The 22,717-nt window shown below is 44.7% G+C and overlaps 1 protein-coding gene across 3 annotated transcripts in view; it reads right to left on the reverse strand.

The window, feature by feature from the left end:
• EGFL6 (EGF like domain multiple 6) overlaps positions 1–22,717 on the reverse strand; it is a 66,683-nt gene that overhangs the window by 1,657 nt on the left and 42,309 nt on the right. The window contains exons 8-11 of one of the 3 annotated variants that reach the window (XM_067023033.1): positions 18,934–19,257; positions 17,455–17,535; positions 8,862–9,127; positions 3,657–3,737 (exon numbers count right to left, since the gene is read on the reverse strand). In XM_067023033.1, coding sequence (XP_066879134.1) covers positions 3,735–3,737; positions 8,862–9,127; positions 17,455–17,535; positions 18,934–19,257 — 674 coding nt within the window. In that variant the 3' untranslated portion in view covers positions 3,657–3,734. Of the gene's footprint in view, positions 1–3,656; positions 3,738–8,786; positions 9,128–17,454; positions 17,536–18,933; positions 19,258–22,717 lie in introns of those variants that run through there. The other 2 variants (XM_067023032.1, XM_067023031.1) reach the window with 2 other exon arrangements.

Here is a 22,717-nt window from a genome sequence, read left to right on the forward strand (position 1 = left end):
CTGTGACAGGCCAACTTGTGAGCTTGCAAGTAGGGGAACAGTTCTTGACACCTGTGAACATCTTCAGCTAAAAGTATTCCAGAGTCACGTCCCACGAGTATTCTGTGCCCAAGAAAAAAAGAAAAGTACCCAAAATATAGGCTACATCAGGCCACACGAGGGATCAGTGCAATTTTAGGGAGGCATCAAGTGCCCGAGAAGAAGGGGTCATTCAGTACCCTTCCTTGCTTAGGACAGAGGCCCAGAAGTGGTCTCAAAATCTTCAGCTCAGTGCTGTGGGCAGCCACTGACATTCCGCCTCCTGAGGAGGCAAAAACGGGGCTCACGCCATTGTCATTTCAATGTTTATATACACTCGTGAGGCTGGAGGTGGTGGGAGATCCTGGTGAAGGTAATCTAGTCTAGACCAGCAGACAGGCAGCACCATTCAGTGGAAAGAAATTTGGGCGGCACTGAGGGCCTGTGGCAGGTTGAAGATCTTGGTTTTGTTGCAGACCCAGTCTGCACAGCCTGTCCTTTTCTCTCACAGCGCTTCACAGCCTGGAGACAAGATGGAGAAAAGAAAGCAGTTGGCTTGATCCAGAATGGGGCTCTGCCTGGCGGCTGTGGCAGAAAGACACCAGAGCACGGGCCTTGGGGAGGCAGTGGCAAGGGTGTCTTTGAAGGTATGGTGGGCCTTGGGGTCTAGGTTGTGTTTTATGAGAGAGGAGAGTCAAACCAGGAAGAAACCAAGAGATGGGGAGAGAATGGAAATGTCAAGGGAATGGGGGTTTCATTTTTAAAAGGTCAAAGATAAGTATGGGGAGATTAAGAAGAGAAAGCCAGATCAATCAGGAGAGTTTGATGTTGGAGTTCCAGAGTTCAGAGGTGATGATCAAGTTCAAGGGGGGGCCACAGGGCAGAGACTGAGGAGGAGAAGATGGTTACTGGAATAGAGGAGGTCAAACAACTGTGAGGGCAGGTTCTGAATGGGTCATTTGGCCAGAGGTCACCACGATGGTTGACGGCTATGGCTAGAAGGATGGAGGGTCAAAGAGTTATTTAACTGCGCCTTCAAGGAACAGTGGCCTTTACGTGCAAGTAGAGAATGAAGAGACTGTGGACAGGAGTTGGAGCAAAGAGGATGCCGCCCTCAACTCCAGCCCCCGAAAAGAGTGCAGTGGGGGAGGATGAGCAGGGTGATGGCCAGGGTCAACATTCATGGGAGTCATGGCTGAATTCTCTGACCTTAGTTTCCCCAAAGGAACCCAAGTATGATTCCACGCTACCTCAGGCTGGAGGTCCATGATGCTATTGGCCATTGTCTGGAATTCAAAATAATATGTTGGTATTTAAGGTCCAAGAAGTTAAGCCCAAACACTGTGGTCTTGTGGTAGAAATGGCAGGGGAGCCCACCAGCGGTCAGGGAAGAGCAGTCACCTGACTTTGGATTGTGTTTCGTTTGAAATCCTAGATAGGCCAAGAGAGGTTTATTTTTGACTTACTTAATGTCAAGCAGTGACCAGTATGGGATGGGGTAGACATACCACCATGTCATCAGGGACCCAGGCTTCCTCAAGCTATGTACTCCTCCATAGGTTGTGGCCCTTGCCCTCATGGTCACAAGGCAGCTGCCAGAGCTCCTGCCTTCACAACCACATTGCAGGCAGGAAGAAGGAGGAAGGGAAATGGCAAAAGGGACTGCCAACCGAGAGCCTTAATGATCCTTCCTGGAAGCCACACCAAGGACTTCAGTGGGCTCCCCCATCTGAAAGAGAGGTTGGGAAATACAGCCTTTTAGCTGAGCACATTGCATTCCCCCCATATATATGGTTATACTAGTAAGGAAAAAGGTGAGAATGGATATACGGTAGGCAACTAGAAGTCTCTGCTACAGATATTACAGAAACATGAAATATTACCATTCAATTTAACTCATCTTTGTGTATTGATTTTCTCCCCCATACGTAACATAATTGCAGGCCTCCCTATTTCATTTCTGGTTCAATCTCTCTTCCTGTAACCTGGCTTACTGGGGCACTGTCCTTCACTGCAAGGTCTCCCCTCTATATTCCTTAATCTAAGCCAAACTATGCTCTCAAATCTCCTTGGTCACTGAAGAGATGGGGGCTGGGGTTGGGGGGGTCCTTCTTCAAGTTCTAGCACAGTGTTAGAAACCACCTGTCTCAGTTAGCTTTTGCTGTATAACAAACCACCCCAAATTTTCACATCTTAAGACAACTATTTTATTACCTCTTGCAACTCTGTGGGCTGATTTGACTGAGCCAGGCAGTTCTCCATCTGGTCTCACTAGAAACACTGTTTTGGGGGTTTCTATAACTAGCAGTTATCCTAACATGTACAGCTACAGTCCTGTATAGACTCTCTGGCCAAAGAACTTCACGCTAAAGGAAAACAATGTATTTTTTCCCACCATCTTAAGAGGTTGTATGTGTTGGTTGTATTAAAGAGAACATTGTTGAAGAAGGATTACTTTTAAAAAAAGACAAGGAAGAAGGATTACTAAGAGTTTCAGTATAAAAATACTCTAAGAGTAAGGCTACAAATTTTAAAGATTAGTAAGTGGACACCTTCTTGCTTTCCTTCCTTTTACAGCTCAATGCGTTCACTGCTTGCGGGCTAACAGGCAACTATCTGGGGAATCTTCTGTTTGGGAGCTCTCTTGAACCTCTTTGTGACCTAGAATCTTAAAACAGAATATACTTTCATCCTCAGGGAATACACTCAGGATTCATTACCACACAAAGCAGTTCTTGAATTCAGAAGAAAAGAGAAACAGAAAAGGAGGCCTTAGTCTTTTTTGGAACCTGGCTACCAGCATAATTTGGTTTTAGGTATTTCTCTGAGGCCTTGAATTCAACAACTTAAGCTGATTGTCATTGAAGTTATGAGGCCTAATAAAGCAGTCATGTGTTCCCATAATGGCAAGTAATTTTAAGAATTTTTAAGAATGTAAGTAAAATATACATATATATATATATAAGTATTTCCATAGAGAAAAGAATGAAAAACACATTTTCTAGCAAAGCAAATAACCATACACATAATTAAACACAGAATCTACAACATGTTTTCTTACTTAGAAAAACTTAAACTATGACACAAGGTGATTATTTAGATATTATTATTACAAAGAATTTAAATATACAAATTTGGTTGTAAAAGATCAGGCTAAGCCACTTAGGTAAAAGTCTATCTGTAATGTTATAGTTTCCAAGAAGTGCCATAAAAGTCAAACAGTTAAACATTTCTCTGTGCTTTTTTTTTTTTTTTTGTAATTCTCGAAATGTTATGTAAAGTGGTTCATCAAATCATGTAGACACATCAAATGTACTGGGGTGGGGGGAGGAGGGCTGAACTGACACATCCACATTTTATGGACTCAGAAATGAATGAGAAGACACAGTGGTACTATATTTAAAGCAAATATTGGTATATCTTGTACAAGAAAGGCATCTTACAGTAATGATTCTGTTGATACATCACAATTTTTCAGTTTGTACTTCTAAAATGGGGGGAGGATCTATGATATAATGTCAAAAAACAGAGAACTGACATAAAAAGCTAAATATAAAGATACAAAAGAAAACAGTAACACTCAACCATCCACAGATAAAAGGCCATCTGGACATAAGCCTGAAACCAGCAAGACACCATCCACCGCAATTTCTCCGGTTTTGCCCTTGCCACGTTCTGCTTCAAAAACGATCTAATAATGGAGAGGGAATAAAAAATTACTTCAAAATATTTAAAGCAATGATAAAGTCCCACTATTTAATAGCTATTAAAGTGGACTAAATTCATGTCCCTATTGCATAGAAACAGGCTTTGATGTTGAATATATAATAATATATTTTCCAGATGCCAGGTATCTACACTGAGTGAATTACATTCAGAGAAAACAGGGTCACTGCAACGCCTAAAAGAATCTGGAAAGCCCTGGAAAGCTGAGAAGAGTAAGGTTTAAGAGGAAATTCTGGAATTCCCATTTAAAGAAAAAAGAAAAAAGAAAAACTAAAAGAATAATATGATTTTCTTTTCGAAAACCAGGCTAGAAGGAAGTTAATACTCCCCATGAACGTAAAATAATCACAGAGCAGTGTCCAGGGCAGCAGAGATGAAGCAATTTTAGGCTTGCGTGATGACCAGTGTGTCCGGCTTTCCCTGGCTCTCCAAAGAGAAAAGTGGAAGCCTCAGAAGGACAAATGGGGGCAAAGACAGACTGAATGCCCACTGACCGGGCTACTCTCTGTTGCTCTTAAGCTCCCTGGATTCATTTTCCTGACAATGGCTGGAGACAAGCTATCACTGAGCAGCAAGTGATAGCACAACTGGGTATAGAAATCTCTTCCTCCCCTAGTCTCTTCTCAGGAAGGAACTGCTTTCAGAAAGATGTTCCTTTGGGATAATTTTTTAAAGTAGTGAGCCAAAAAGCAGACCCCTCACAGCAGCCGCAATGGGTGGAATCATGAGGGGAGGCATGTCTAGATCTCGGGATATGGTGGCTTTCCCATCACTAAAATCCCTGACTGATACTCCCAGAGAACTAAATATAAATATCAGGATAACGAATTGACATCCTAATTTGTGTTTGTTTTTCCACTGCATTTTTGCCAAGTCCGGAACAACAAAAAAAAATTCAGGCAGGCTTCTCATGTTCTCTTTCATCAAGGAGATTTGGGATTTAAAAATCAAAAGCAGACTTTTCTACAAGACATCCCCTTCCTGATATTTGCCACCCGCAGGCTTCGCCTCCTTGAGAGGCTAAGCCAGTAGAAGGTGGAGTGAGGTGCCCGTGAGGGCTAGAAGCAGAAGGAATGAGGGGAAGAGTGAGATTCTCCAGGACTGGGAACCACACCACTGGGTCTCCAGGGCAGAGCCCTGCGCCGGAAACGGTTGCCTGAACTTCCTGTGGGGGATGGATTCCCAGGAGCAAGACGCCAGTAACGTTTCCTGGGTCCAGTCTGGCATGGAAATTGAAGAGATGAGTGACTTGGAGAACCACGTGGGTGCACAAAATGTGGGTCTCCAGGGCCCTCACGATGAAGTGACGATGTGCTGCCCCTTCTCCTAATGTCTGTGCCACTTTTAGCCTTTCAGATGCTCAGGCCACGCTGGGGAGGGCAGCCCTCACTCAACCCTGTGTGAGCAAATAACGGAGACTGAATCCCACGCAGCGCCCCCACCCCGCCACACAGCCTAGTGGGATGGGGCTTTGGGTTCAATGTAATTTGATTTAGAGAAAGCAACGCTACTTACCTTGTATGCCTGAATTTACGGAGTAAGACTCACGTCTGCTACAAATATCCACAGCCAATATGACGCTGCTAAACTGAAATGCATGCTTTAGTCTGGACTGCTTGGCTTCCCCACCCTCCAATGCGCCCCATCAAGGTTTGCCCTAGTACTGAAAAAGTTCAGGGCACAGGTGGCTGCCTCAGGCCCCTGCTGGGCCTGCGTACCCTTCTAACAGGCCAGGCTCTTTGGGGGCATGTTTTCAAAAATGTGCATTTAGGGCTTCCCTGGTGGCGCAGTGGTTGAGAATCCACCTGCTGATGCAGGGGACACGGGTTCGTGCCCCGGTCCGGGAAGATCCCACGTGCCGCGGAGCGGCTGGGCCCGTGAGCCATGGCCGCTGGGCCTGCGTGTCCGGAGCCTGCGCTCCGCAACGGGAGAGGCCACAACAGTGAGAGGCCCGCGTACCGCAAAAAAAAAAAAAAAAAAAAAAAAATGTGCATTTAAATAAAATCACTGTTTTGATAGCATACACCCCCAGAAAGCCAGTGAGTTATGTAAAATATTTCTCAGTATATCAATTCAGTAAACATGGAGGTAATTACAAATGCTGTGCAGAGGCATACTTCAATTCTCCAACAGGGATCTCAACCCTCTACAGCACGACTCAGTGTTACAACCCCCAAACGACGCTACAAACACAACAATGTAAATATGTGGATTGGATGTGTATTGACTCAAATTTTTTGCAGTGAGAATAAACTAGAATTAAGGCATTCGTCGGTGCTAAACCAGGCCTGGAATTGGGAAAGAAGGGTCAGGAAGTTCATTAACTTGGCCCAACATATACTTTTATCCATAGTCATGCCTCAGGATGTATTTTATTTAATTAATTTATTTTTCAATATCAATTTATTTATTTGTTTCTTCATTCAGGCATTCATTCCTTAATGGCTGCATTGGGTCTTCATTGCTGCACACGGGCTTTCTCTTGTTGCGGCGAGCGGGGGCTACTCTTCATTGCGCTGCATAGCTTCTCACTGCGGTGGCTTCTCTTGTTGCACAGCACGGGCTCTAGGCACGTGGGCTTCAGTAGTTGTGGCTCGCGGGCTCTAGAGCACAGGTTCAGTAGTTGTGGTGCACGGGCTTAGCTGCTCTGCGGCATGTGGGATCTTCCTGGACCAGGACTCAAACCCATGTCCCCTGCACTGGCAGGCAGACTCCCAACCACTGCACTGCAGCAGGGAAGCAGGCAGACTCCCAACAACTGCACTGCATCAGCGAAGCCCAGGATGTATTTTATTTTATTTTATTTATTAAAAAAAATTTTTTTAGGTATCTATCCTATTTTTTTAATTTATTTTATTTATTTACTTATTTATTTATTATTTTTGGCTGCATTAGGTCTTCATTGCTGCGCGCGGGCACTCTCTATTCGCGGCAAGCAGGGCTACTCTTTGTTGCGGTGCGCGGGCTTCTCACTGCAGTGGCTTCTCTTGTTGCGGAGCATGGGCTCTAGAGTGCAGGCTCAGTAGTTGTGGTGCACGGGCTTAACTGTTCCGCAGCATGTGGGAGCTTCCCAGACCAGGGCTCAAACCCGTATCCCCTGCATGGGCAGGCAGATTCTTAACCACTGAGCCACCAGGGAAGCCCCCAGGATGTATTTTATATAAGATGTTCTGCTTTGATTCAAGTGTGATGAGTCAATGAAGAGATGCTGAATCTAACATCTGACACTAAGGACCTGGGTTTTTGGTTTGACGCCTATTACAGGATTTTACTTACGTTACCTAACACATTCTCTTTCACAAGCAAAGTAGAAATGGAATCCTGATCATTCTTCTTGTCACCACTGGTTGGTACTCTGCTCTTCGTGTATCTCCTTCTAGATTTCACCCTATCTTTTCCCTTCCCACCTCGAGCAAACTTTTCATAACGGTCTATAGGGGCTGCCCCCAGGGCTTTGCTCCCTGCCCTCCTGGTGGCTCTGCAGTGTGGCTTTCCGTCTTCCCCTCCAAAGACACAACTCCTGCAAAGGTCGGTAGCCACCTCCTGATGGTCAAACTTGATAGACTGTCATTTTTATCACATTTGTTCTTTCTGAGCAGTACATCCCATTGGTCAACTTCCTCTTAAAACTCTGCTCCCTTTTCCTTTATTAAATCCTCCGGGCAGTAAAGGATGAACTCAGCAGGTCTGGGTTGTCCAAATCCTGCACATTCCAAAGACAGGTTTGGACCTTGACTGGTTCCTGAAATAACCTCTAAGTCCCTGGAATATCTTACCTCTTAAGAGTGTCTGTGGCCACGCCAGATAATTTATGCTAACAGTGTGATTTATGGTGGGGATCTTGGGACACACGGTATCAGCCTGTCCTCCGGAGAAGCTAAAGACTGAGAAACCAGGGTCAGCCATGTGGGCAGTCATGCAAGCAGACTGACCCAGAACAAAACCCCTGAACACCAAGGCTTGTGTGAGCTTCCCTCGTGGGCAGCACTTGGTGCATGTTGTCACACATCACTACTAAGAGAATTAAGAGCCGTCCCTATGACTCACCAGGAGAAGAAAATTACACGCTTGTGCCCAATGTCTCCTCTGCCCTACACGCCTTTTCCCTCTGCTGATTTTACTCTATATCCTTTCACTGTACCAAACTATAACCGTGAATATAACAGGTTTTCTGAGTACTTTGAGTCCTTCTAGGGAATCATGGAACCTGAGGGTGGTCTTAGGGACCCCAGACAATGGCCACTCTCTCAGTGCAGTCCAAAAAACACTTAAAAAATGACCTTCTAGATGTGGTAGATATATACAGTGGAATACTACTCAGCCATCAAAAATGAAATAATGCCATCTGCAGCAACCTGGATGGACCTAGAGATGACCACACTAAGGAAGCCAGACAGAGAAAGACAAATACCATAGGATATCACTTATATGTGGAATCTAAAATATGACACAAATGAACTTATCTACAAAACAGACTCACAGACACAGAGAACAGACTTGTGGTTGCCAAGGGGGAGGGTGGTAGGGAGGGAAGAAATGGGGGTTTGGGATTAGCGGATGCAAACTACTATAGAGAGCATGGATAAATAACAAGGTCCTACTGTAGAGCACAGGGAACTACAGTCAATATCCCGTGGTTTACCATAATGGAAAAGACTATGAAAAAATATATATACGTATAACTGAATCAATTTGCTGTACAGCAGAAATGAACACAACACCGTAAATCAACTATACTTGAACAAAATGAATTTTTTTCAAAGTGACCTTGCAGTCTCCAATATTGTGATAAGTGCTGGGCATTAAATGAATGAGCTTGCACATATTAAGGAGTTTAGAGCCTGGTTCAGAAAGAAGTTGGTGAGAGGAGCCCGACACACACAAACAGCTCATCCCCATAAAATGCCGATATGTATACACTTGACAAATATTATCATTAGTTGTGCTATTAATTACCTCGTCTATTTCACTCCAGAATATAAGCTCTTTAAGTGGAGGAAAGAGTCTAATTCATCTTTGTAGCCCCAGTGCCTAGGTACTTCAGTAAGTGTTTTGTTTTGTTTGTTAAATCACTGAAAAAGAATGTAAATATCTCGTTGAATATGTTTTCCACTTACGATTTTGGGAGTATTAATCCCTTGAGACAGCTGAATTTTCCCCAAATTCCACCGTTCATCCGTGCTCCTCGTCTTCTCCCATGCCAGGGCATTATTACTGTTTTTCACAAACACTCTAAGTTTCCCTACTTTGTTTCCAGCCAGCCGGTAATGAAAGAGCAAACAAAAGTTGCTTAGGGGTTGCAGGTCCGGGAGGACAAGTTTCAAACGGCCGATGTCCTTCTTCTGACCTGCCAGGACCGGAACTGCCATATAGTAGCCAACAGCTTGAAAGAGAAGAAAAACCCCCAGTTAATGAGGCCAATATAAAGGGTTTGGCTATAGTGCATAAAATAGCTGTAAAAACTGAACGCTAGTCTCCTATACGGAAAGCTGAAGTCCTTTTCATTTCGAATATTTAGGAACAAAATTTTCATGCTAAAATGGATTTTAGGGATCACAGGGCTGAAGTTCTTTGCTCTCCAGAGAAGGTAACTAAGAGTCGGAGAAACTGAAGAATTCGCTCACATTCACAAAGCTTGGTAATAGCAGATATGGGGCAGGAACCTAATTAAATGGTCTTTTAGCACTGTGGGTGATTTTCTGCTAATGCAGAACTTGGGTTCCAAAACTTTCCACATAGGTTGTTTGAACCTTGGAATGCATTTCCCCACTGAGTTGGTATGTATGATGGCCAGCTCGTTAGGTGGGTCCACAGTGCGGTATTTAATCCACAACATACATGACTTTGTACCAATGGTATCATGGACCTCAGCCACCATGGGTAACGTATCACTCCAAGGTCTGATTGAAGATGGCAGGAACACAGGTCACCTTCTGTTTCTAAGATCCTCTTCCCAGGTATTTTTTAACCAGTGTGGTGGATGTTTGCTCATCTCCAGTCTTCTGGTTGGGGCTTTGATGGACTTGGGCAAAAACTCTCACAGAGTGGGGTTTGAACGAGTTGAAAGGAAGAAGAAATTCCTCTAGAAGCCAGGAGAAAGACACGGTGGGTGGGTGGAGTCTTCTGCTAGGTCCACAGACACTCCCGGGACGCAGGTTGACAATGCTTTAGTTTTCACTGGACCCAGAGACTGTCTGGTCTTCTTCCCCAGTAAGTACGTTTGCCAGATTCAGAAAATAAAACTACAGGCTGCCCAGTGGAGCCTGCATTTCACATAAACAACATGTCTGAGATATACTAAAAAGTATGCGTTGCTTATCTGAAATTTAGGCACCCTATATTTTATCTGGCAGCTCTTCTAGCTATACTCTCTTTTGTGACCCACTGTGGTAGGTTTCCCTTTCACTCCCAGCTCAAGGCCACTTCGATCTGTCCTTGAGATTTTATTCTTCTAAAAACGCTGATTCATCCGTGTTTCTTTTTTTATATTGAACTCTGTAGGGAAGAACGAGCCCACCTAGAGAGCTGATGGAGGTTCAGGAAGGGAGGGAGGACAATCGGAGTGATGCAAAAGCTGAGAACCCCAGGGTCATTTCTTTTTTTTTTTTTTTTTTTTTTTGTGATATGCGGGCCTCTCACTGTTGCGGCCTCTCCCGTTGCGGAGCGCAGGCTCCGGACGCGCAGGCGCAGCGGCCATGGCTCACGGGCCCAGCCGCTCCGCGGCACGTGGGATCTTCCCGGACCGGGGCACCAACCCGCGTCCCCTGCATCGGCAGGCGGACTCTCGACCACTGCGCCACCGGGGAAGCCCCCCCGGGTCATTTCTGAATGAGGTGTTTGTAAATAGGGGACTTGTACCCTCTACCCTAATCCCAAGTTCCAAAAGGAATTTTTGTTAGGAGATATCCAGGTTTCCTGATTGCATGTAAGGGCTTGCAAGCAAAGACCTCGGGGAGGAATTAGTCTAGAGGAAGGATCTACAAGGAGGATCTTTGACCTGAGAGCCTATACATCCCCAAATAAACAATTTGGTAAGGATCTGGATTTCTTAAAGGTATAACAGTGATCTCTAATTATAGAGTCAGCCTTAAATGACCGAGATTTGATTTATGCTCCAAATGGGATCAGCCAGCCAAATGCTCTGCCCAGAAGGAAGTCAGAGCTCATCGAAAGTATTTAAGTAGGTAGTGGAAAGCAGGCAGCTCAGAGCTTAGGCACAGAGAAATCCAAGGTTAAGTGGAAAGAAAGAAATCCTCAAGCAATAGAAGGGAAAGTCCAGTCCAAAAGTTCAGATTGCTGATGGGATACTCACTATGGTTTCAATGCTCTGCGGGGTAACTCTACTAAAACTCCAGGTTTAGGGAGAGATCATATTTCCTTTCCAGATTTATATCCCCTGCCTCCCAAACCGAAAACAAAACCACAGAGCACCACAGCTGGTAAACGGGGGGGAAAAAAACGCATTTCCTTCTACCTTTCCCCAAATACGCTTAACCCTTACACGAATTCCCACCTCTGTCTCTCAGCAGCAGGAGAGTGAATATGGAAGAGGTTTGCTGGAGAATCCTTTGCGGGGTGGGTATGCTGACCCAAGTCAATCATTCATCAGGGGAGACTTGGGAAGGGCTAAAAGTTCCCAAACTTGACAAACCACCCTGACCACACAAGTGACAGAAAAATGACCCTCCCGTCATTGGAGCTCTCTTTGCCTGGGCCGTATCGCAGAACACGAAATAGTGAAATCTGAATACCATTATCTCGGTCAGCAGCATTCCAATCGAAATCATCTTCCATATCCTGTTTCCAGTCACAGACCCCGTGGTCAAAGCTGCAGTCAACTGAGATATTTAAATCTGCCGAGAAAAAGGGTGCATTTCATCAACATTAAGAGCATTAGGAAAGGGAATTCCCTGGCGGTCCAGTGGTGAGGACTCCACACTTCCACTGCAGGGGGCCCGGGTTCAGCGTTCGAACCCTTGTCGAAAGCTAAGATCATGCAAGCCACGTGGCGTGACCAAAAACACCCAAAAGAGCGTTAGGAAAATGTTTAACACTGGGAGCTCTGGAAGGCAATGCCATGTTTTCAGTTGCTGTCAAGAGTTTAGGGAACTGGGGGGACTTCCCTGGTGGCGCAGTGGTTAAGAATCCACCTGTCAGGGCTTCCCTGGTGGCGCAGTGGTTGAGAGTCTGCCTGCCGATGCAGGGGATACGGGTTCGTGCCCTGGTCCGGGAAGATCCCACATGCCACGGAGCGGCTGGGCCCGTGAGCCATGGCCGCTGAGCCTGCGCGTCCGGAGCCTGTGCTCCGCAACGGGAGAGACCACAACAGTGAGAGGCCCGCGTACTGCAAAAAGAAAAAAAAAAAAAAAAAGAATCCGCCTGTCAATGCAGGGGACACGGGTGATCCCTGGTCCGGGAAGATCCTACATGCCGTGGAGCAACTAAGCCCGTGTGCCACAACTACTGAGCCTGCGAGCCACAACTACTGAGCCCACGTGCCACAACCACTGAGCCTGCAAGCCACAACTACTGAGCCCACGTGCCACAACTACTGAAGCCCGCGTGCCTAGAGCCCGTACTCCACAACAAGAGAAGCCACCACAATGAGAAGCCCATGCACCACAATGAAGAGTAGCCCCCGCTCGCCACAACTAGAGAAAGCCCACGAGCAGCAATGAAGACCCAACGCAGCCAAAAATAAAATAAATAAAAAAGAGTTTAGGGAATTTGGGACTAGCAGATGCAGACTATTATATATAGGAAGGATAAACAATAAGGACCTACTGTATAGCACAGGGAACTATATTCAATATCTGTAATAAACCATAATGGAAAAGAATATGAAAAAGAATATATATATATATTTATATATATATATTTAAAAAAAACAGTCACTTTGCTGTATACCAGAAGCTATCACGACATTGTAAATCAACTATACTTCAATTTTTTAAAAGAGAGCACTTAGCCAAGCTACTCCACAGTATCGCTGCCCTGGCATCCGTTTTGCTTGGCACCATGGCCTGCGGGGGCCTCTAACTGGCACTAGCCCTTGTGCAAGTGCACGCCATAGATAAGAGCCTGCAGAGTCACGAGTAAAAGTGAGTTCCTGACATGACTTCCCCAACAGTCCCTGTGATCGACAGTCTCCCCTGTTTTCCCAGGGCCTTGCCCTTGTGCACTCCTTAGATAAGATCCCCTCGTAGCTTACCAAAACCCCTATTGTTTTGGTTGGAATCCACCAACCCAGGCTTCGCCCAGCAACCCCAAAGCGCTCCACACGTGGACCCTAATAGAGACGTGTGGCCCATGTCCTGCCTCGACTTCCCTCTGTGGCCCCTGGAGGCCTTGCCAGGTAGTCCCCCAGGACCCAGAGTAATAAGCTTCTCTATCTCAGTTTCTTTTGTGGGCTTTTGTTGAACCATGTGGCACCCAGGGGCTCTACTTAACGAATGTTAATTTAACAAATCCTAACAACTGCATGGACTACAGGGCCAGTTAGTACAAGCTTGGAACCAGTGCCTCTGGTTACCTTAATGTAGATTGGGGTCAGCGAACTAACATCCTGGCCCACTGCTTGTTCTTGCAAATAAAGTTTTATTGAAACACACCATGCCCATTCATTTACATATTGCCTATGGCTGCTTTTGAGCTACAATGACAGAGTTGACAGATGCAACAGAGACTGTAGGTATGGTTCACAAAACTTAAAATATTTACCATCTGGCCCTTACAAAAAAAGTCTTGACCCCTGATGTCAGTGTCAGAAAACACCACTGGGAAAGAGGGGAAAGACTGAGATGCTTCTGATTCATGGCAAATGTCAGCCTGTGGCTTGGATTTGGGGGTTTTGGCAGTTTATACTGAAGAATAAAGGACTGGCAAGGAAAGAGGAAAAGCTAAAGAGAGAACAGGCAGCAACTGGGTGTTGACTCATTACAAGTTGCAGAACATTTTCATGTACATTACATCATTTGATTTGGTTGTCACAAAAACTCTACAATCAGGCCCATTTTCAGGAAAGTAAAACTGAGAGTCATAAGTGATTTTTCCAAGTCCCCCAGACACTCAGGGCTGGAACTGGATCTGAATCCTAAATCAGACTGAAATCCAGACTGTCCGTCTGCACATATCTTAAGCCAGTACAAACACATGGCTTCTTCTCTCACTTTCCTTTCCTCCTAACCCCTATTTTTCCCTATTCCAGCAAAGATATTTTATTTCTAGTCCCAGTTTTAAAATTAAAAGATGGCAGGGGGGTGGGATGAACTGGGAGATGGGGATTGACATATATACAGTACTGATACTAGGTATAAAATAGATCTCTAATGAGAACCTACTGTATAGCACAGGGAACTCTACTCAGTGCTCTGTGGTGACCTAAATGGGAAGAAAATTCAAATAAGATGGGATATATGTATATGTATAGCTGATTCACTTTGCTGTACAGCAGAAACTTACACAACATTATAAAGCAACTATACTCCAATAAAAATTAATTTTTAAAAAAAGGAAAAATAAATAAATAAAAGGATGCCAGGTAACACTTGCTTCCAGTTTTCAATATTCTTTAGTGAGTGCTATTACTCGTTTGATAAGTTGATGTTAGCAGCCCACACATAATGCAACATAAATTTTTCAGTTGGTTTATAACTGTAGTGGCACATTTGTCCCAAACTCTCCCTTCTTCCGCATCATGTGGGACATGGGGAATGTAAACTGGGGCAATGGAATGGAATGTAGCCAACCATTCTACCAAGAGATAAAACTCAAGGCTTTGGTCTCACCAGCACCATATTTCATTTGTATAGCACTTTATGGTTTACAAAGTACTTTCAAATACATTCTCTGATTTAATCCATACCACCCTCCAAAACACATGCTGTTGGTGCCGCACCAGTAATTGTCTGCATGTTATGTTCCCTTGCAAGCACAGGGCTTTCTACTGCAAACACCACAATTCTCTGAGTGAGGGTATTCTCTGGCTGGAGCATGCTTCGCCCAAGCCAGGGAGACCAGAATACCAGGGAGCTCTTTCCCTGGGAGAGCTCTCAACCAGTGATGGACAGGACTTGGTGGTTAGCTACCTCTGCTTCCCTGCCTTTGGGTAGGACCACTAAATGCTGGAATTGGACCTGGGCCTGAAGTCAGATTGGAATCCAGGTTCTCTCCAGTCTTGTAGAGGGTCCAACTGGGATGGAGATCCAGCTGCCACAGTGGTGTCCTTCCCTGATTTTATGGCAGGCCAGGAGCACCAGGGAATTAACACCCTCCTGCGAGTGGCCTTCAATCAATGTCCGATGGAAGTTGGTGTATAAATACCCCGGCTCCCTTACCCCTCCAGTAGGATAATTCTGAGCCACGTGTTCTATACAGTGGCTCCCAGATTCCCCAGTTGGATCCAGTTCCAGGTACCTACACTGGAAACTTGCTCAATGACATGCCCTTTATTGCTGCCTTCTCTTCCCCGGTCTTCAACCGCTGTTTCCTGGAATCACCGCCCACGTAAACCACTTGCACACACATTCTTGTCTCAAGGTCCGCTTTTGAGGAACTCAGCCTAAGACAGAAACTTAGAGAGGAATGTTGCTTATTCTGACTTTACACATGAAAGCCATGAGACATCACAAGCCTAAGTGACCTGCCCCAGGCAAACAGCAAGTGGAAGAGTTCGGGGGCCCACCTGAGTCTACTAATTGAGACTGAGCACCCCAGACACCTTATTCAAAGACCTTTAAAATCAGAGGCATAAGCTAATAAGCAAAATTGTAAACTTTCCGTGTTTCATTGAGGATTATGGAAGAAAAAGTAAAGTAAGAAACCTGGTTGATTTGGGGATCCAAAGAAGACTCAAATAATTTATTAATGTCACTTAGAAGTGTAAAGCAGAGCTTGGGCAGAAGTCCCAAGCACCTAGAGAAGGTAGCTTAACCCCTGAACTATAAAACATTTTCTTCCTAGGGCTTCCCTGGTGGCGCAGTGGTTGAGAATCCGCCTGCCGATGCAGGGGACACGGGTTCGTGCCCCGGTCCGGGAAGATCCCACATGCCGCGGAGCGGCTGGGCCCGTGAGCCATGGCCGCTGAGCCTGCGCGTCCGGAGCCCTGTGCTCCGCAATGGGAGAGGCCACAACAGTGAGAGGCCCGCAAAAAAAAAAAAAAAAAAAAAAAAAAAAAAAAAAAAAAAGACATAAAAACATTTTCTTCCTAACCAGGAAAATGGGCAATAAGATGTCTGATGCAGAGAAATTTAAAGAGTGGAACACTGGGACATCTCTGGCGGTCCAGTGGTTAAGACTCCGCACTTGCACTGCAGGGGGAGCAGGTTCGATCTCTGGTCAGGGATCCCTATAAGATCCCGCATGCTGCAAAAAAAAACCCAACAAACAAAAACGTGGGACACTTAGGAGAAATATGGAAGAAAACAAGGTGCCTACAGGAGCTGGGTCATGGCTCACTACCCTTTGGAGAGTTTTTCGTAGAAGCTTCTCAGATTAAATTTGGAGGAGTGAAGTAGAGAGGTACTTTCTTCATGGTGGAGATTGTCCTATAAACCAAAAGGACAGAATTGGAGAATGTAATCGTGGGGTAAACACAGAAGGAAATCCAATTAGCACAAGCTTAGGACATGTAGAGTGGTAAGTGAAAGTCTGAAAAGGAAAGAGATGAAAGCATTCATATTTACACCAAGTAAAAGGGATACGCATATAGGTAGGCTTTTCCCTGATGTCTGTGTAGAGATGTGCATGTAATTTGTCGTGGGTAGTGAAAGTGCTACATAAACTTAGAGGAAATTAGGGATCATGCCTAAGAAATTCCAGATTATGAGGCCTTGCTAGAATGATCACAAAAACGGTCCCAATTTTTACCCCTCCCCGTGTCCACGTTCTCTGCAATACGATTTTGTTGTGCCTTCCCCAACTCTTAAGCCTGGGCTGGCCTTATGACTTGCCTTGGCCAATAGCGTATGACAGAAGCCATGCTGTGCCAGTTCTGGCCTAGACCAGGCCTGTGTGCCTCTGTTCTCTTTCTGGGAACCCAGCCACTGCCTCACAAGAACAAGCTTGGCCAGCCTCCGGGAGGATGAGAGACCCCATGGAGCAGAGCAGAGTCAGCCCAGGTGTCCCACCTGAGGCCCCAGGCCTGTGAGAGAGCACAGCTAAGATGAGCAAAGTCACCGAGCAGGCTCACAGCTGCTGCAGACACATGGGCGAGCCCCACTCAGACCGGCTCAGATCAGCAGAACTGTCCAGCCAATCCACAGAGTCACATGCAGAGCTAAATATTTGTTGATATAGGCACTGAGGGTTTGTGGCTGTCTGTTACAAAGCGCTACCGTGGCAACAGGTAACTGACACAGGCACTTAGGGCCAGATTTTCCAACACGATGATTTTCAGGTTGTGGACGCCCATGGGTTGGAGTGGAAGCAAATGAGTCATTTTCTGCCATCTCCATACACAATGATCTGCCTCACTTTACTCTAGGTGTCAGGTGGAGAGGTGGAGAGAAGACAGCCTTACAGTATCATAATCATTGGTATTAATCACATAAGGACCTCCTATTTTCACACTGGCACTGGGTATCAGGATGTAGCGATTTTTCCCTTGGGTATTTAGCAATGCAGCAGTCATTCATACACAACCGTCTCATCCTATGAAGAAGTGGAAGGACACTGTGAGACAGTGTATACTCAGAAGAAGGCATTACTCACTTCTGTGTTCCAGTCGGGATGTTGTAGCTTTTCTTTGGACCAGAACCAGACCAACTTCACCCGCCTCGTTCACCTTAGGGGCTAACAATGAACACTTGATCAGTTAAAAAAAAACAAAACAAAACCCTAAAGCCTCATGTGCTAAGAAGGTATGATCTGAATGAACAAAGAGGGTTTTATCATATACAGCTGGCCCTCCATATCCATGGGCTCCACGTCCACAGATTCAACCAACCACAGGTGGAAAATATTTTTTTTAAAATCCAGAAAGTTCCAAAGAGCAAAACTTGAATTTGCCTTGCGCGCCAGGCAACTATTTACATAGCATTTCCATTGTATTACGTACTTTAAGTAATCTAAAGATTACTTAAAGTACACGGGAGGATGTGTGTAGGTTATATGTGAATGCTGCACTATTTTATATATAAGGGACTTGAGCATCCATGGATTTTGGTATCTGTGAGGGCTCCTGGGACCAATCCCCCATGGATACCAAGGGACAACTGTTCTACAGACAGAATATGTTACAACTGTGTTTCCCTAACATTTCCAAAGCATTCATATTGGTTCCAGTTTCCTCATGTAGAACATCTTTTTCCACAGGTGCCCCCAGTTGACCTAAGCATCACCCAAGTAACCTAAATAACATCTCTTCTCATCAGGTTTTGGAAACATACTCTCTTGAGATTTTGACTCTATTAATGGAGATAATGTCATCGGTATGCTAGTTCTTGGACAGGTGGCGCTGGAGCTACTTTTCATTTGGTTCAATCCAACAGCCATGGAGCAGGAAGAGACAAGACAAAATATAGAGGGAGCAACAGACGCGTGGTGAGAATGAAATGGAAAGTCTCAGTGTGAGGGATCCGGGGTGGGTTAACATGGAAACCACCCCGGAGGGGCTGAGGCTGGTGATGGGCTCTGCTCGGCCACCAGTGACAAGGGCAGTTCTCCAGCTCATGCAGAAAACTTAAGCTTAACCTCTCTTTAGAATTTTCCTCCAACGGTCTATTTCGCCTTTTCAGATCATAACCACACAACTCTGAAAATCTCCTTTCATGAGCGCGCCTGTAAAAAGTGCCTCCACGAAGGAAAAAGGTAGAGCTAGGCAGATCCACCAGGGGGCGCTCTCTGGGGTCTGGGGGCGGGCTGCATGCAAAGCTGGGCGTCCAGACGACTGTGCTAGCAGCACAAGTGGGCTTCCTTGGCCAGGAGCGGAAAGAGGGTCTGCATCACATAGGAACGCCCCCAGGCAAGGGGAAAGGCCTGACCCTCCGTGCGTCCCACAGCAGCAAATTGGATTTCGTATCTGTGGAAGCCTAAGTTTCCAGACCTTATAGAGAACCCTGCTTCTTAGGACTTAAAGTTGACCCCATCTTACTTAAGGCGTGCAACTGTCTTCCCTTTTTCTTTCATTTGCCAGGACAAACTACAATCCACTTTTCATAAGATGTATAAATTAACAAAAGTGATACTCACAAAACACATCTCCCCGAACGCTTTGCTCCTCCTCCACATGGTTTGCCAGGGCTTTCTCGTCTCTTTTCTTTCCCTCCAGCCCCTCTTTCCTTCTCTCTTCATTCCTCTTTTTTTCTCCACGAGGGTTCCCATCTCTGGAAACGCTCTCTTCAGAGTTGAAGGGCTGCGAGTCCACCTTAGGGGCAGGAGTCCGCCCAGGTTCTGCGATGTTTTTCATTTTTACCTTCTTTTTCATGTTATTTTTGTAAGCAAGCAGCTTCTTGATTCTGTCTTTGATGGTACCAGGTGCTCTGAGGAATTCCTTCACAGGATTTTCAGGGATAACTAAAACCAACAGTAAAAGAGAAGTTCCACATTGGCCAATAATTAGATCTCTCACGAAAAATGGAGCATTTAAAAAGCGTCAAAGTGCAGTACATGAATGCTTCCAGAATCAACACACATGAGGCTCAACCATTTGATATTTTAGGAAGAACTATATTTGCAGCTGTTTTAAGCAGTTCCAATGATACGATAGGATCTTAACGACTTTAATTGTTAGAGGACAAACTTGCGTTTGTTTTGCTTCAGAGACTGATAATGAAATACCTGCTCCTACCAAGCTAGGCTACAGATTCCAGCGTGATGGATTTTCCAGGATCCTCTAATATTTCTACTTTCACAGCGGTATTCGCCAAAGCTGCTGTTGCCCAGGTGGTCCTGTAATTTGTTTACCTGTGATATTCAAAGATTATGACTAGCATTACGTTAAACCATATAAATTGCCAATAATGGGCCATTTGTGACCTACAGAACAGTGATTTTTGATTCAATGTATACATACCTAATTTTTCTTCCCTGTTCTCTCTCCCCTTCGAATTTCTTCACCTCAATCAACTACTATCAACAGCTAAATGATTTTACTTATTGACTATTTATAGAGGCATCTATATTTACTGTTTTACATTCATTTCCTATTTCTCATCACCTTTAAATAGACTGACAGACATAGAAAACAAACTTATGATAACTAAAGGGGAAACGGAGGGATAAATTAGGAGTTTGGGGTTAAGAGACCCACACTACTATATATAAAAGAGATAAACAACAAGGATCTACTGTATAGCACAGGGAACTATATTCAATATCTTGTCATGGGGCTTCCCTGGTGGCACAGTGGTTAAGACTCTACCTGCCAATGCAGGGGACGTGGGTTCGAGCCCTGGTCCGGGAAGATCCCACATGCCGCGGAGCAACTAAGCCCGTGCGTCACAACTACTGAGCCTGCGCTCTACAGCCCGCGAGCCACAACTACTGAAGCCCGCGTGCCTAGAGCCCGCGCTCCGCAAAAGAAGCCACTGTAATGACAAGCCCGTGCACGGCAACAAAGAGTAGCCGCCGCTCGCCTCAACTAGAGAAAGCCCGCGAGCAGCAACGAAGACCCAACGTAGCCAAAAATAAAATAAATAAATTTATACCAAAAAAATATCTTGTAATAACCTATAATGGAAAGGATTCTGAAAAAGAATATATATGTGTGTGTATGTATAACTGCATCACTTTGCTATACACCTGAAACAAGCACAACGTCGTAAATCAACTATACTTCAATTAAAAAAAATAGAAACAATATGGATAAGAACAAATTCTCCTTTGACCATCATCCCCAATTCTAGCTCTCCCCAGAGCTAAGCACTGTTATCAGGGTGGAAAGCATCCTTCAGACTTTGTCCACACTATTCATTTTGGTTCATACAAATGGACTCATACCCTCTGTACTATTTGACAACTGCTTTTTTTATTCATGAATGTCTGGAGACACTGTCATGTTTGTATATATAAATAGTTCTACCTTAAAAAATGCACCTCTAGGGTGATTCCTCATAATCCCCCGTGGATCAATGACCACTGGGGAAAGATGTTAGTGTAGAACTTGAGAGGTAGGAAAAAAATGTCTTCTAGTCCAGCATCTTTGTTTTGTAGATGAGGCAACTGGGCAAAGTTAAATGACTTGCCCAGTGTAACTCAGCTACCCAGGGGCAGAGCTAGAGTTGAGGGTAAAGCAGACGAATGAGTCTTTTTCCAGTCCTATTTCCATGACATGTTTCTTCCTGCTTTAGGGTTAAGGGTTACTTTTCTCTAACTGCCTCAAAGTCCTCGAGATCTAGAATATAAAGATGCATGCCCCCTTTCTGGGGGTCAAACAGGGATAATAAAGAGTATTCAACTACACACTACTATATAGAAAACAGATAAACAATAAGGAACCTACTGTACAGCACAGAGAACTATATTCAATTATCTCGTAATAACCTATAAAAGAATCTGAAAAATATATGTATAAATATATATATAAATCACTTTGCTGTATACCTGAAACTAATACAACATTGTATATCAACTATACTTCAATAAAAACAAACAAAAAAAGAATATTCAGGGCTTCCCTGGTGGCGCAGTGGTTGAGAGTCCGCCTGCCGATGCAGGGGACGCGGGTTCGTGCCCCGGTCCGGGAAGATCCCACGTGCCGCGGAGCGGCTGGGCCCGTGAGCCGTGGCCGCTGCACCTGCGCGTCCGGAGCCTGTGCTCCGCAGCGGGAGAGGCCCCAACAGTGAGAGGCCCGCGTACCGCAAAAAACAAAAAAACCAAACAAACAAAAAAAGAATATCCAAACTGATGTGAAAAAGTAATTTAAGGGAATTCCCTGGAGGTCCAGTGGTTAGGACTCCACGCCTTCACTCTCGAAGGCTCAGGTTCAATCCCTGGTTGGGGAACAAAGATCCTGCAAGCCACTTGACGCAGCCAAAAAAATTTAAAAAGTTACTTAAAAAAATTAAAACCCCCGACCTTTAAAATCAAGTATATTGTCCTTTTATAGACCATCTAAGCATGTGCTAGTCTAAGACAAAGCAAAAAGGGTCTAATACCACTGCATCGATTCACTCAGTTCTACAGCCTGGATAGAGTTCAGAGGGAAATGAAATAAGGGAGTAGGCACCAATGTCAGTGTCCAAAAAGAATATTACAAAAAGACATTGGACTGAGAGTTTGTTAGAATATTTTTCTGGGCAATATTTTAATCTCTTCTTCTCAGTTCCTTCTCCAACATTTGGCTGATTCGCTCTGTACCAAAATGGTAGAAAAATAAATAAGAAGAGGTCCACAGTATTTTGTGTAATCAAAAGGAAAAAGAAAAATGCTTTGAAAATATATATACTCCTAATTAGTACATTGCCCTTACTTTGAAATCAATCTAAGGTTATGATGACAAGAGGTACATTTCTCTTTTCAACAAAATGTCCTAGTTATTTTTCAATGTGACAGCCTGTAGTTACAGGTTTGAAACCAATGTCTACTAATACAAACAATCCATCATTATTCATCTTCGTGAACTTCAGATGGCCTGTTTCAGCTGATCTGCCAGAAGGCGCATAAGCTCTGACAGTAATGTGCATATATACACCTTCCTCTGAAGGCCCCACTATGCAATTCTGTCTACGGGTCTCTGATTCTTTTCCCAGGATCCAGCATGAAAAATTAACAGGAAATACCCATTCCCTGGAATCTTCCTTTACGCAGTCAGTAACCTAACACTGAAGACCTTTAATAAATAATGAGGAAAGGGTTTCAGTCCACACCAGGCAAACCTAAACATCTGCCTTTGTTTTCTGCTTTGAAGTTTTGATTTTTCCTATTAAAAAAAAAATAAATCAAACCATCACAACATTTGTGGTGCCAACAATTTCACTCCTTCAGTATGTAAAGAGCTGGGGCAGGGATAAAGCAAACTACGCATATGCACGAC

Source organism: Kogia breviceps, chromosome X, assembly GCF_026419965.1.
Source record: "Kogia breviceps isolate mKogBre1 chromosome X, mKogBre1 haplotype 1, whole genome shotgun sequence".
Lineage (NCBI taxonomy): Eukaryota > Metazoa > Chordata > Mammalia > Artiodactyla > Physeteridae > Kogia > Kogia breviceps.